We start from the raw sequence: 11,965 nt of genomic DNA, 5'->3' as shown, positions 1-11,965 counted from the left end.
GTCTGAAGTTTCAGTTCCACCTTTTTGTGTTTAAAACGAGAACGAAAGATGCGCGATTTGCATGTTAATTCTTCGGGACGGTAAAATCGATTGAGAAGTTTGCCTCTGTTCCGACAAGAGGCGCTAAATGAGTCTAGACAGAAAACTACTATAAAACTGTCACATAGTAAAACGTAAGCACGGAATTTTACAGAGATGTCGCAAGATGTAAATCACGGATCAGTAAACCCGTCCTTTGTACGAAATGTGGCCATGCTTGACCATACAGAACAGTCACAAATGTGTACCTAAATGCATTCCTCAAAGTAAAAGTACAGACCTAAACATTGTTCGTATCCAAGGACGACTAAAATAGCGCAAAGGACAGGATTTACTGCTTTAGACTAGTCAACATTACAGTGGAAACACCCGTTATGAAAATTAGGTGACAGGATAACTTCTTAAAGGTTGAACAAAAAATGAACTGACCTTGCTCTATGAACACAATTTACTTAGGAATACCACAAAAAGATGAATCAGCATTAATATTATTACGTATTCGATAAGATGACCAAAAATATGTATCAGAAAGCGTTTAGCTATTTTGTGCAAAAAAACGGTGAGAGGCTGAATGGTCCTATCCGAAACAGTGTGTCAGGTTGCATATTTGGTACCTTGTTTTAGGTAAGTAAACAATTTTAACCGCTCACCGCACAGGAGTCGAGAATGTGGGACCTAATGAAATGTGGTGGTTCCTTACAATTACCATACTTTCAGTACCTACCCGGGTACTCGGTACTGAAACGGAACCAGGAGTACATGCACATACGGTGGTCCGGTGATGTGTCATAGTACAGCATCTATTGAGCTGCCTCCTGCCATCTCCTAAGGCTCGAAGGATAGCGGTGATCGCAAACAAAGAGACAATGGCAGAGGTTGCGCATAGGTTCTGGGTTCATGAGAACATATTTTAAGACCCACCATGGCAATGTTCGGTCTATAGGAGATAGTGAAAAGCTTCTTCGTGGTATCTCTAATTAGAATAGTTGCGACAAAAGCGTCAGGGTGATCCCATATGACTTCAAAATATCACTTATGCCAAAATCTATAAAAGTCGGAAAGTTAGTGATGCGTACTACTGTTTTTTTCGACTTCAAGGAATAAAGAAATATTGACATTTGAAGAGTGTTTTTGAAAATACTGTGTGTAACTTACCTATTTCATCTTTTTAAAAGTCCGTCGCTAATTGGTGGAGAAAATATGTTAATATGCGAGACTTGTGGTAACCAGCTGATCTTAATGAACTCACCCTGTAAATGCTGTAAACTACAGCACGAGGTTTCAAGTTGAAGGACAAATATGTTGCGAATGCGCACAGTGATTGTTTTTTTTTAAAGAGTCAATACATAAGTCGGGGTAGTTTTTGTTTATTTTTGTAACTACCTCAATTTTATTGTAAAAAGTCGACTATGTTAAGTAGTTTACGCATATTTCTTTGCTTGCGAGTGAATTCAACTATGATGTATGATTGATGGGTAGTTTTTGGGTTTCAGAATGATGGTTACATGTTGTATAAAAATAAAAATTACCACACGTTGTTTATTACATGATATTAGTTTTATTAAACAGGTAAACACCGAAATCAGGGTAATTAAAAAAGGGTTCAAGGTCTAAAAATAAACAGCAGGCGCATGCAGTTGGCAAGACTTACCTATTGATTAGTTTTAGATATTCGTATGTTCGAGAACTTATGTTTAAAACAATTATTTGGTTTTACTGGATTGGATGAGGATGAATTAGGGGCGTTCAATAAAAATGAGCATAATGGTGTATAGGAAGGTAGAATAAGAGAACACAATTATTAATAAATATACTTTAATATAAAATTTAATACAAAATTAACTTCAAACCTGTAGGTAGCATCTAATACATATCTTTTGATAACAAAAGCCACACATTTTCAGTTAGGTACTAGAAAAAAAAGGTACTTAGGTATAGTATTTGTGTTTTATAAAAATAGTTGTAATTAAAATGTACAATTTAATCCCTATATATAAATGAGTGTACTTTAAAGCATATACTCTAACACAAACATGTTTATATAATTTTGCTTGTCAGGCATATGTATAGATATATGTATTTAGTTGTGTTAACTGACATCGATGTGAAGAAATGAGTCGATAGCGAAGGGGATGGGATCGCGGATAGTGAGATTACACAGCGAGACTTTACATAGGCCTAATCGCCACCAGGTCCGAGTGATAGCTGGTGTTATGTCGCAGATCAACCCCTATGCTAATCGAGCCATCGCTCAGGTCGTGGATTCGTGGTCGTCGAGCGCGTTTATGGTGAGTCGTTGGATGACAACGGCAGTCGCAGTGCATAACACATAAGGCCACAGACGTGGCCAAAGTGATCACAAACGGCACTGCAAAGTAGTGGATGATGATCGCCACCTGTTCATCTCTCTCGTAGTGAGTTAACACCACCGTGCGGTTCTCGCGCGAGTGGTAGCAGGGGAACACCGTGCCCTCGGCACCGAAGGCCTCGGTGAAGTTCGCGCAGAGCACGCTGGGTGGGTACCCGCAGCCTTTGATGTTCACCAGCAGCACGGCGTCGTCGGTCTGGTTGTGCGCCTCCCTGGTGTCGTTGTAGCTGACGTAGATATGGGTGCAGTGATATGCGTCACTGGTGCAGCCCTCGCGGCAGGAGCTCCACGAGCAGTTGGCCAGGCCCGTGAGCTCCTCGCGGCGCGTGGTCACGCACATGACGGGCTCGGTGACGAAGTTGGACGCCAGCGTGGAGATGGCCGGGTCCACGTACAGCGGCACCAGGAAGAGCAGCGAAGACCCCGCCGACATGGCCACCACCGCCAGCAGGCTGGTGGAGTAGAACAGGGCCTGTTCGCGGCACGACCGCCCGCCTACCTGCTTGCTGGCCCGCTTGGCGGCCGCGAGCTCCTTGATCTTCCGCTTGCGGAGCTCCTCTTGCTGGTCCAGGAGCAGTTCCGAGCTGCTGCTCCTCATTTTTGGCCGCACTAAGACATTACAGGCTCGCGATCCGCACCACGGGGCATTTTATCGGCGAGCGCGATTTTGTGGTTACGACATCTACGACGACGCCTCAGTCAGACCGAGCGGACGCTGGAACCGACGCCTGCGTCCTACGGACGCCCTACTCCACTTGACACTTTTATTAATCATTAATGCGAGCCGTGTCGTTAAATATTTTTTCACTCGCGAAAATTGCCCAGAGGACATATTTTATGCAGACGTCATCAGAGGGGAGATTATGAGGCACAATGAGAAAACGCGCTCTTAGGCATAACGAATCGCCGAATATAACAAAAACAAAGGAAAGATTAACGGCGATTTATTCGGCGAAAAAAGAAAAAGTCGACAGCAATATTATTCTTTCAACATCACTCCCACCTAAATTTATAGCCATTTATATCCCTTTTCGAGCTCTAATTTAAATTAAGCACCCACGAACAATAGCACCAAACAACCCCCGCTTCTCCTAAGATTTCTAAACCTCATCTAACTATAATGATCAATTCACTACAAAAATATTTTTTGTGTTAGACACAAAAAGATCTGAAATTAATTAAAAACGATAAATCCTTTGAAGCAGCGTCTTTGTTTACTCTCCTTGACGAAAAGGACAAAGTAAACACAATATTTAGATGTTTTTCAGAAGCTTCAGTTTTTGATGAGTTTGTTCCTGAAGTGTTTGTTTCAGGATGTGCCGAATGGCACACCGATCGTTCCACCTAGGCAAAACAACGTCGCGCGAATTCAAATATATAATGTCTGGCATTGTTTTGACAATTCTAGGTCACGTGCGGTTGCCGCATCGCATACCCTGTACGTGGTCGACTTAGAACAATATCGGAGCCCCACAAGACTTAAATGGGCAACAACTGACCTTGTTGTTGCGCTATTCCCCCCCCCCCCCGCGGCGAAACTCGCCCTTTAAAAAAGGGGATACTTGGTGCGGCATACGGCACGTGACCGACTATTGTCAGAACAAACCAGGTGCTAATTTGAGAAGTCCAACATAAAGAACTAAAGGTGAAATTGCCCTTCCTGGTGTGCCGTATGACGTGACGGCGGGCGGTATAACACCTTGCCTTGACAAAGAGTGGAAAACCGGAGATTTGACCGTTTTTAGCAAACGTCCGTTGGACCTGAGGCATTTCACGAAGAGTGTTTGTATCACGTTTTGTTGAAACGCCGCTCCAGTTTTCATCAAAGCGTCAGATTGCACAAGGAATTTTATTTTTAGAAGCGTATTTTCATTAAAAAATTAATTACGCCAGTATATTACTTTAAGAAGATTATTAGCTTTTAAAATTCGATAACTGTCTCTTTCTCCCGTTGAGACATACTTATTTTTATGAAATTGTTTTGGTTCTTGATGACTTACTTTACTTGTCCCTCGACGACGAAATATTCGGAACACGGACGCTCTTGTATTTTTCGAAGAAAATAGAATCCCGAATTTCTCGATATTATGTGACCTGATATAAAATCTTTCAGTGCTATCTCTGCATTCTTGTCACTCGGTTCTGATAATAAGGGTATTGGTAAATACGTACCACCACCAGCCAGACTTGAGCCTCCATAATTCTATATTCCTGATGTATACATTTTTTATAGATATATTAACCTAGATGACTGGATGCAATGATTTTGTACATCGTATTGGTTTAGTCGGCCTACGAGTGAAAACTCATTTACATAAGGAAATTAATTTGAATGGTAGGACCTAAAAGTCATATGTCGTTGCAGTGATACCTGGAGTGCCTTAACCCCTAGCCTTAGCTCCGGTCCAAACTGATAAGAACAATGGTTGTAAAATTTGCATAAATCTGAGCCGTTCCTTCTAATTTACAAGTTTAAAATCCATGCAAACAAGTTGTACAATGATTCTAGATAGGACTTTGTAAAATTTGATCATGTATTCATAAACTTGATGCTTCAAATACTGCATAACGTGTAAAATTTTGTTAACTACATGAATATTGTTTAAATTATCAAAATATCTTTACCTAGGAAGTGTCCTAATCCAAAATGAGTTGAATGGGTTAATGCGAAGATAACAGTGGACCGGATTAGAAATGCCCGACCTGGACCGAAGTCGAGGTTCTCCGAAATGGCCTGTTACCGATGTTGTTGTAGATATTTTTTTTATATTTATGTCATTTTGTATATCTACTATAATAACAGTTTTCCACATATTTTAATACAGATTAGTTTCATATTTCACAACAAATTAATTCAGATAAGCAGAGTTTATCAAGTATGTGTAAATTTGCTCTTTATCACACACTTTCTTCACTTTAATTAAAACGACATTATTTAAAACCAAATTAAATATTTTCAGTTTTACTCATCATGTTTAAACATCTTAAACGATTAACTGCATCAGTTGAGTAACTAGGGGAGGGTTTAAAACCTCACGTTATGTATTTAAACCAAAAGTTTCCACGAAATGAGAATATCCAATTAAAAACAAATTTCTTATGCTAAGGTGTCATTTAATTAATTATAATTAATTAGCATCCTTAATCGGTCAACCACGAATTCAAAAACTGCAAACACGATTAGGTGTTTCAATACCGTCTGAAACAAGGGAAAGAAAATTGTGTTTGAAGTTATGAACTTTAGTTTGTAAAGACGAGGGGAAAAGCCTAAATTCTCTGGAGGGCGTCGAGAAATTACTGAAATTATAAACACTTAACGAGAAAGTTTAACATCCAGTTATATTGATTGGAAATGGCTTTCAGAGTAACTCGAGAAAAACACTTCAGAGTCATGGATATTATGGAACATTTCAAATTTTATTTATCGAAGTGGTACGTTTTATGAACGTAAATAAATACACATATCAAATGCTCCGAACAGTCCATTCTGCATACTTTTATAATCCCTTTTAGTATGATACGAATGCGAACATTTGTAGCTTGTACTGGGTTTTTAATATTTCTTTTATCTGTTGTAATTAATTTCAAATTTTTCACTTCAATGAATTATTGTTGCTAGGCATGCACGCATTATGGTAGTACATGCGCAAATGCCAAGTGACAAGAATCTCTACAGGAAATCACGTTTTCATTTTTAAACAGATTTGCGCGACCCCTTTTTAAGTTTCTAATAAATCCTATGGATATCTCCATCGTTGCGTGTTGAACAGCACCTGAAGTATATGACATAAATTACACAGAAACACTTAAAATTTTGGAGGTCTGTTTAATGATCTACCCCTCATTAAAGAGTAAAATGGAAAACCATATTTTGAGATCTTGATCCCTAAAGGTTTTATATTTGCGGCTATATAAAATAATTTTTCTCTATGTAGGTGTATTTGGAGCACTAAAACTGAGTTACTGCGTTCCGTCTTGATTAGTTTTTGGTCTCGTGAATACAAAGAAGGCAGAAAGCTGCGCCAGAATGAAAAAGTAATTTTTTAGCATACCATATGACGCAGGTATAATTTTATATATGACAGCACGTAGATGTTACCACGGCAAATCCAAAGTTAAAACTGCCTGTTGACCCATTGATTATTTCATTGAATAAGTAAAAACGTTGAAAATATATTGTTGTAATCTACACAACACAATGTATTATTCAGAGGAACTGCATTCGGTTCTCGTTATTGTTGTTCACAGTTTTTACACGTAGCCGGGTCCCAGAAATTAGATTTAATTTTTAATACAAGCTGTGAATAAAAGATTACACTTTTTTAGTAAGGTATCTCATGCCTACAGATTAAAACGAATTACGTTATCAAAAAATACCCCTCATAAATTTTCTCATCTTTTGTTTGTTTTGTGTTTTATAGAGATATACTTCACGTTTTGTCCAAATGAGATTTTCACGTAAATTATCTCGGTAATTTTACCTGTAGACTAAGGCACATTCATTATTCAGAGAGCCATTCGCGAACACGAAAGGGCCTGCTGTACAACAGTGGGCAAACGTTCGGAATAATCGTTGTAGCTGGAAAGCACACTTTTTTTTTATTCATGATACTACGTGAGGTTTTAAATTACACGCAATGATTTTGTGTAATTTTCAAATTTTTCAGGTCACGTAATCTTAACATCCTCATTTCTTATATAAATGAAGCCATTTATCTTTCCTATATCTTTTTTACTTAATGTAACAGGAAAAACATTTCATTTATATGTGTATATATAACAAAAATGATGGCTGATTTATTTTGATTTAATGACGTTACTAAATTTCTTATTAGTCACAAATTAAAACTATAATAACACATATTATTTCAGTACCTCTATCCAAGTAAAATGAATGTGGCTTTGAAATGTATTAATTTAATAAATAAAATAAATAAGTCAAAATTAAACCTGCTCTTGTCACACTATACGTATCACCTGTGTATAAAATAAATCAACAAATTTTGTCATTAAACTATTCATGTAAATGTGTGTTGCATCCCAACTACTTTATCGCATTTTTTACTTTTTTTGCGTGTAAAAAAACTATGTAGTTATGCAGCGTCGTTTCATTTTTGCCATAACTTATCGCATAACAATGTGCATTTTTTTTAATTGGAATTGTTTTCAACTGACCATACTTTAAACGAACACTCGTATGTGATTGTGATTTCCTAATATTGTGAATATAAAAACCAAACTTGGACTATATTCAAACACAATTTGAGTAACGCCACTTTAAATTAGTGAACGGTAATTTATTGACCAAGAAAAGCGGTGCGCGATCTATCTTTTTTAGTTCTATAGTTGGTAGACAGGTATGGAATGACGACCTTGGATGAGTCAGATGATCATGTCACGTCATGTCATAAGTTCATAAATGACATAAACTATCGTAAACAGTGATGTTGACAGTGGGTACTGGTTATTTCGTGTTCTGTTTTATTTATTATTGAGTATATATCATTTAAAATTTATTTAACACTGTTTGAACTTTATAACTTGTTTTTACGTGTATAAACACAGTGATTATGTGGCGCAACACTACATAACGGAGGTGACATACCAACATTTTTAAACGCCAATTTTATTTAAAATGTAGTGTTTATTTTGATTTATATTTTTATCATGATCATATTAAAATTTATTACTTTCTTTGCTACATTGGTTTTGATCAATGCTCAAACTGACTATGAACTACTACCGAACTGTTTAGAAAATCAGGTCCCAGGGTAGGTTTTTCACATTAAGTTTTTTTTGTGTGTATTAATGTAGATTACAGCTTAGTTTTGGTCAGTACGATTGATGGACGATTTTCCGCTCTAACCTCTGAAGGTACCCTACAATGGCAAGTAGAGACCGACCCTGGACCTTTACTTGTTTCCAACATCCACCACATCGAAGTACGTTATAAAAACTTAACAAAAGCGACACAAAACTAAAATAAACCATTTTAGTTGTCAAACAAAGGGAAATGGATTCGAATGATCCCATCTTTAAGTGGTTCTATATATCAATTTGATGGCCACTATATTGACCCTGTATCACTATCAGCAGAGTCTTTACTCAAGTCGTCATTTAAACACTCAGATGACTTGGTTTTTGCAGGCGGTTTAGAGGTTACAACCTATGGAATAGGATTTCGCACTGGAAAGATATTTTATACGTGTTCCACGCAAAATTGCATTAACAACACGAACAGTGAAAGTGAAGCTGAGGACATACTCCTTCTGGAAAGAAATACACAAGTCGTAAGGGCGGTTGAATCGCGAACGGGACATGAGAGGTATTTGAAATAATCGTTGTAAAATTTGATTTGCATATATATGAAAATTTACGTCTGATTAAGTGAGAAAACGTTAAAAAAATGATGAAACTGACATTTTTTACGTTAGTGATAACCCAATTAAATTATTAGAGCGTAGAACCGGAACAAAGTCGTCGACTTTTCTAAATCCGAGACGATTTAGACATCTGAGTGTATCCGGGAGGGTCAAAATTGCGGATACAATGCTTGGGTACCGAAATTGGGCGAGAAAACTGATTCTTGGCTTCAATTTGGGCATTTTTTCGAGATTTTCGTAACCACGGGGTATCGTGGACTAACATTTTGTGTCTTTTTTTTTGTATATATATATAACGTTTGGAAATAGTGAAAAGTAGTGAATATATTTCTTATCATCAGCAACAAAATTTTATGTGACTGCAACTAAGGCGTATTTATAGATGGAACTTCAGTGTGGGTCATCATAATATAAAATCAACCCAAGTTAGTTGTACCGACCCCACTACTAACCTATTCAACTGGAATGTCACTGCTATAATGCCAGATGGGTTACTAATAGCATCCAATTACCAAGATAATGTTAAAATCACGTGGCAATACCACTTCACATCTCCGATTGTCCGAGTTTGGAAATGGAATGGACACGAACTTACAGAAATAGATCTATTTCAATCAAAAAGTGATAAAGAAGCAAGTGACACGCAAGTATCACCCGCTATCTATGTCGGAATGCACAAGAAACAGGTATTTTCCGTGCATTTTTCGAATTCTCGGTTGTTGACGATAATATTTCAGTTATATATTCATGAATCGTTCGCATGGCAAAATAAGTTACATTATGGTACAGAAATTGTTCAAACAGAACGTTTGGGTAGAATACCGTGGAAACCAATATCAGCTTCCGGTCTCTTAACAGAAGACGATTCTACCGCGACTTCAGTTTTATATAGCTCAGAATATGTTAACGGTAGTCACACTAACTTCACGAGTTTATGAAAATTAATGCTTTTTTACAGGCCGTGGTTATTACTTATACAGCGAACAAGCAATAAAACAAAAAAATAGTGGCTTATGTGAAAATAATAGTACACTTAGGTTCAAAGCTTTAACATATAAAGAGAAAGCAGACAGTATTCGCTGGTTCCTTTCGGGATGGTGGTACGTACTTTTACAAATGTTCGCAGTTTTAAGTTTAAGTATCTCCTAATTCTTGTTTTTAGGAAAGAAATCGTAGTTATTTTGCTAACTACATCGCTTTTATTTAACTTCATGTTTCGATCGCTTACCCGCCGCCAGCAACAAAAGCAAGTGATTTTTGTGGAACGCCCTGTAGAAATTCCTCAAAAGGACTCCTCGTCGTCCGACAGAATTTCAGAATCGTCGGACACATTCTTCAGTTCGAGATATCTGCACGATTTTGAAACCCTGCGATGTTTGGGAAAGGGCGGTTTTGGAGTGGTTTTTGAGGTTAAGCAAAAAATAGACGAATGTAATTACGCAATCAAACGGATCGTATTACCCAACGAGTATGATACTAAAAATGTGATTTATTTTTATTCATGGAGTTATTACAGGAAAAATAAAAGGGAAGCTGTAATGAGAGAAGTCAAGGCTTTGGCTAAACTTGAACATCATAATATTGTTAGATATTTTAACTCTTGGGTAGAACAACCTCCGCCGGGTTGGCAGGACCAATATGACCGAGAATGGATAAAGTAAGTTCTACACTTTTTCCGAATAGTGTACAATCAAAACGTGAACGCATTCTAGAGAAAGTAGTGAATTTCCTTCAGAAAGTACAACGAATCACAATACCGCATCTTGCGTTAGTAGCAGAAATCAGTCCTTTGGGATTAAAATGGAAGACACGGATTCGGCTGACAGCTATAGATGTGTACCCAGCAACAAAAGTAAAAGCGAGGATTCGTTTATCGTGTTTGACAGAAGCGAAGAAGATGATAATTGCAACGAAACCAGCAGCACCAGTGATACAGTCTCATATGACGGGTCGCATAGCCCAGGGGTTGTAAATTGGCGCAGACCTAGTAGACGCTATCACTGTATTAACGACAACACGCCAACTCTTGAAGACCCACCCGCGTTTCTTTATATTCAAATGCAGCTATGTCAAAAGCAGAGCTTGAGAGAGTGGCTGGTTGAAAATAAAGAGCGCCACTTTTTCAAAACTTTGGACATATTTAAACAGATCGTTTCGGCCGTGGAGTATGTACATCTTCAGGGATTGATTCACAGAGATTTGAAGGTAGGATTTGGAGATGGGGAGACCGAGTTTTATTTTGTCTATTACAGCCGAGTAACATATTTTTTTCTTTGGATGGTCAAATTAAAGTGGGCGATTTTGGCTTAGTTAAAGATGAAGAGGAATCTCACGACGCTTCTAACGGATTTAATTCTTTGAGAGGTCACACAAGGGAAGTCGGTACGAGTGAGTTGTGGTAGTGTGACGAGAGATTATGTGGTGGTTTCAGGTACACGACTGTACATGAGCCCAGAACAATTGAATGGGCAAAAATACAACTACAAGGTGGATATTTATTCGCTTGGATTGATATTTTTTGAGTTATTGGTGTATTTTTCTACTGATATGGAACGAATTAGAACTTTGATGGATTTGAGGGATCATAAATTTCCTATAAATTTCGTCGAAAACTATGGAGATGAGGTAATATCGTTTTTGTAGGGTGTATATAGTTCTGATTGTTATTTTATTTTTAGCATAATTTATTGAAAATGATGCTTTGTCAGTTACCTGAAAAAAGACTTACTACCTTTGGGGTACGGGCAAGGCCGCCATTAAGTAACTGTGATAACGACTATAATAAAGCTTACGATTTTGAGTTGCCAAAGACTATCAGAAATATAGGCTTGTCAACTAAAACTTAATATGGAAAGCGATGTCGAAACTGACTATGTATTTTAAAAAATATGGTATATACAAGTCCAAAGTTGTTGGCGCACCATTAGCACTGTTCATTTGAGGTTGCCTAGGAAGAATTTGAAAATATTTAATTTGCCGCTGTTTGCTGTGGTGCACTGATACCTGAAACACTGTATATACTTTCAGCTGACTGACGCGATTGAAACTGCTAGAATTAGACATTCCAAGGTAAAATATTTATGTATTTTGTTAATATCAGTAAAATAAACTGGAGTGAGTATTGTGTAGACTTTATCAGACCCCACGCCAACAATCCTGAAGGTGTAAATTTAGT

At 37.6% G+C, this 11,965-nt stretch overlaps 2 protein-coding genes across 2 annotated transcripts; one reads left to right on the top strand and one right to left on the bottom strand.

Annotated features, from left to right (window-relative positions):
- Positions 1-1,837: 1,837 nt before the first annotated feature.
- On the bottom strand, positions 1,838-3,159 carry LOC135141617 (protein tipE). Its single transcript, XM_064072876.1, has one exon. It carries the CDS (start codon positions 3,003-3,005, stop codon positions 2,208-2,210), a length of 798 nt encoding a protein of 265 aa, XP_063928946.1. The 5' UTR covers positions 3,006-3,159; the 3' UTR covers positions 1,838-2,207.
- Positions 3,160-7,794: 4,635 nt separating this feature from the next.
- LOC135141669 (eukaryotic translation initiation factor 2-alpha kinase) lies at positions 7,795-11,914 on the top strand. The gene is made up of 12 exons (XM_064072969.1): positions 7,795-8,178; positions 8,229-8,349; positions 8,404-8,732; positions 9,173-9,476; positions 9,528-9,699; positions 9,749-9,890; positions 9,953-10,258; positions 10,307-10,447; positions 10,503-10,995; positions 11,043-11,172; positions 11,222-11,415; positions 11,469-11,914. The coding sequence occupies exons 1-12, from the start codon at positions 8,075-8,077 to the stop codon at positions 11,634-11,636; spliced, it is 2,604 nt and encodes an 867-aa protein (XP_063929039.1). The 5' UTR covers positions 7,795-8,074; the 3' UTR covers positions 11,637-11,914.
- Positions 11,915-11,965: the final 51 nt, after the last annotated feature.

Source organism: Zophobas morio, unplaced genomic scaffold (assembly GCF_036711695.1).
Source record: "Zophobas morio isolate AGI-343-1 ecotype UQ-CSIRO unplaced genomic scaffold, CSIRO_AGI_Zmor_V1 ptg000044l, whole genome shotgun sequence".
NCBI lineage: Eukaryota > Metazoa > Arthropoda > Insecta > Coleoptera > Tenebrionidae > Zophobas > Zophobas morio.
Note: the sequence above shows the minus strand (reverse complement) of the source record. Positions and strands in the feature narration are given on the sequence as shown.

What these genes read in the sequence shown, in the direction of transcription:
- LOC135141617 (XM_064072876.1), bottom strand. Translation starts at nt 3,005, where the DNA reads ATGAGGAGCAGCAGCTCGGAACTGCTCCTGGACCAGCAAGAGGAGCTC.
- LOC135141669 (XM_064072969.1), top strand. Translation starts at nt 8,075, where the DNA reads ATGATCATATTAAAATTTATTACTTTCTTTGCTACATTGGTTTTGATC. An exon ending in TGGTTCCTTTCGGGATGGTG is followed by an intron (nt 9,891 to 9,952) that starts GTACGTACTTTT and finishes TCTTGTTTTTAG; the next exon opens with GAAAGAAATCGTAGTTATTT. An exon ending in TATGACCGAGAATGGATAAA is followed by an intron (nt 10,448 to 10,502) that starts GTAAGTTCTACA and finishes AACGCATTCTAG; the next exon opens with AGAAAGTAGTGAATTTCCTT.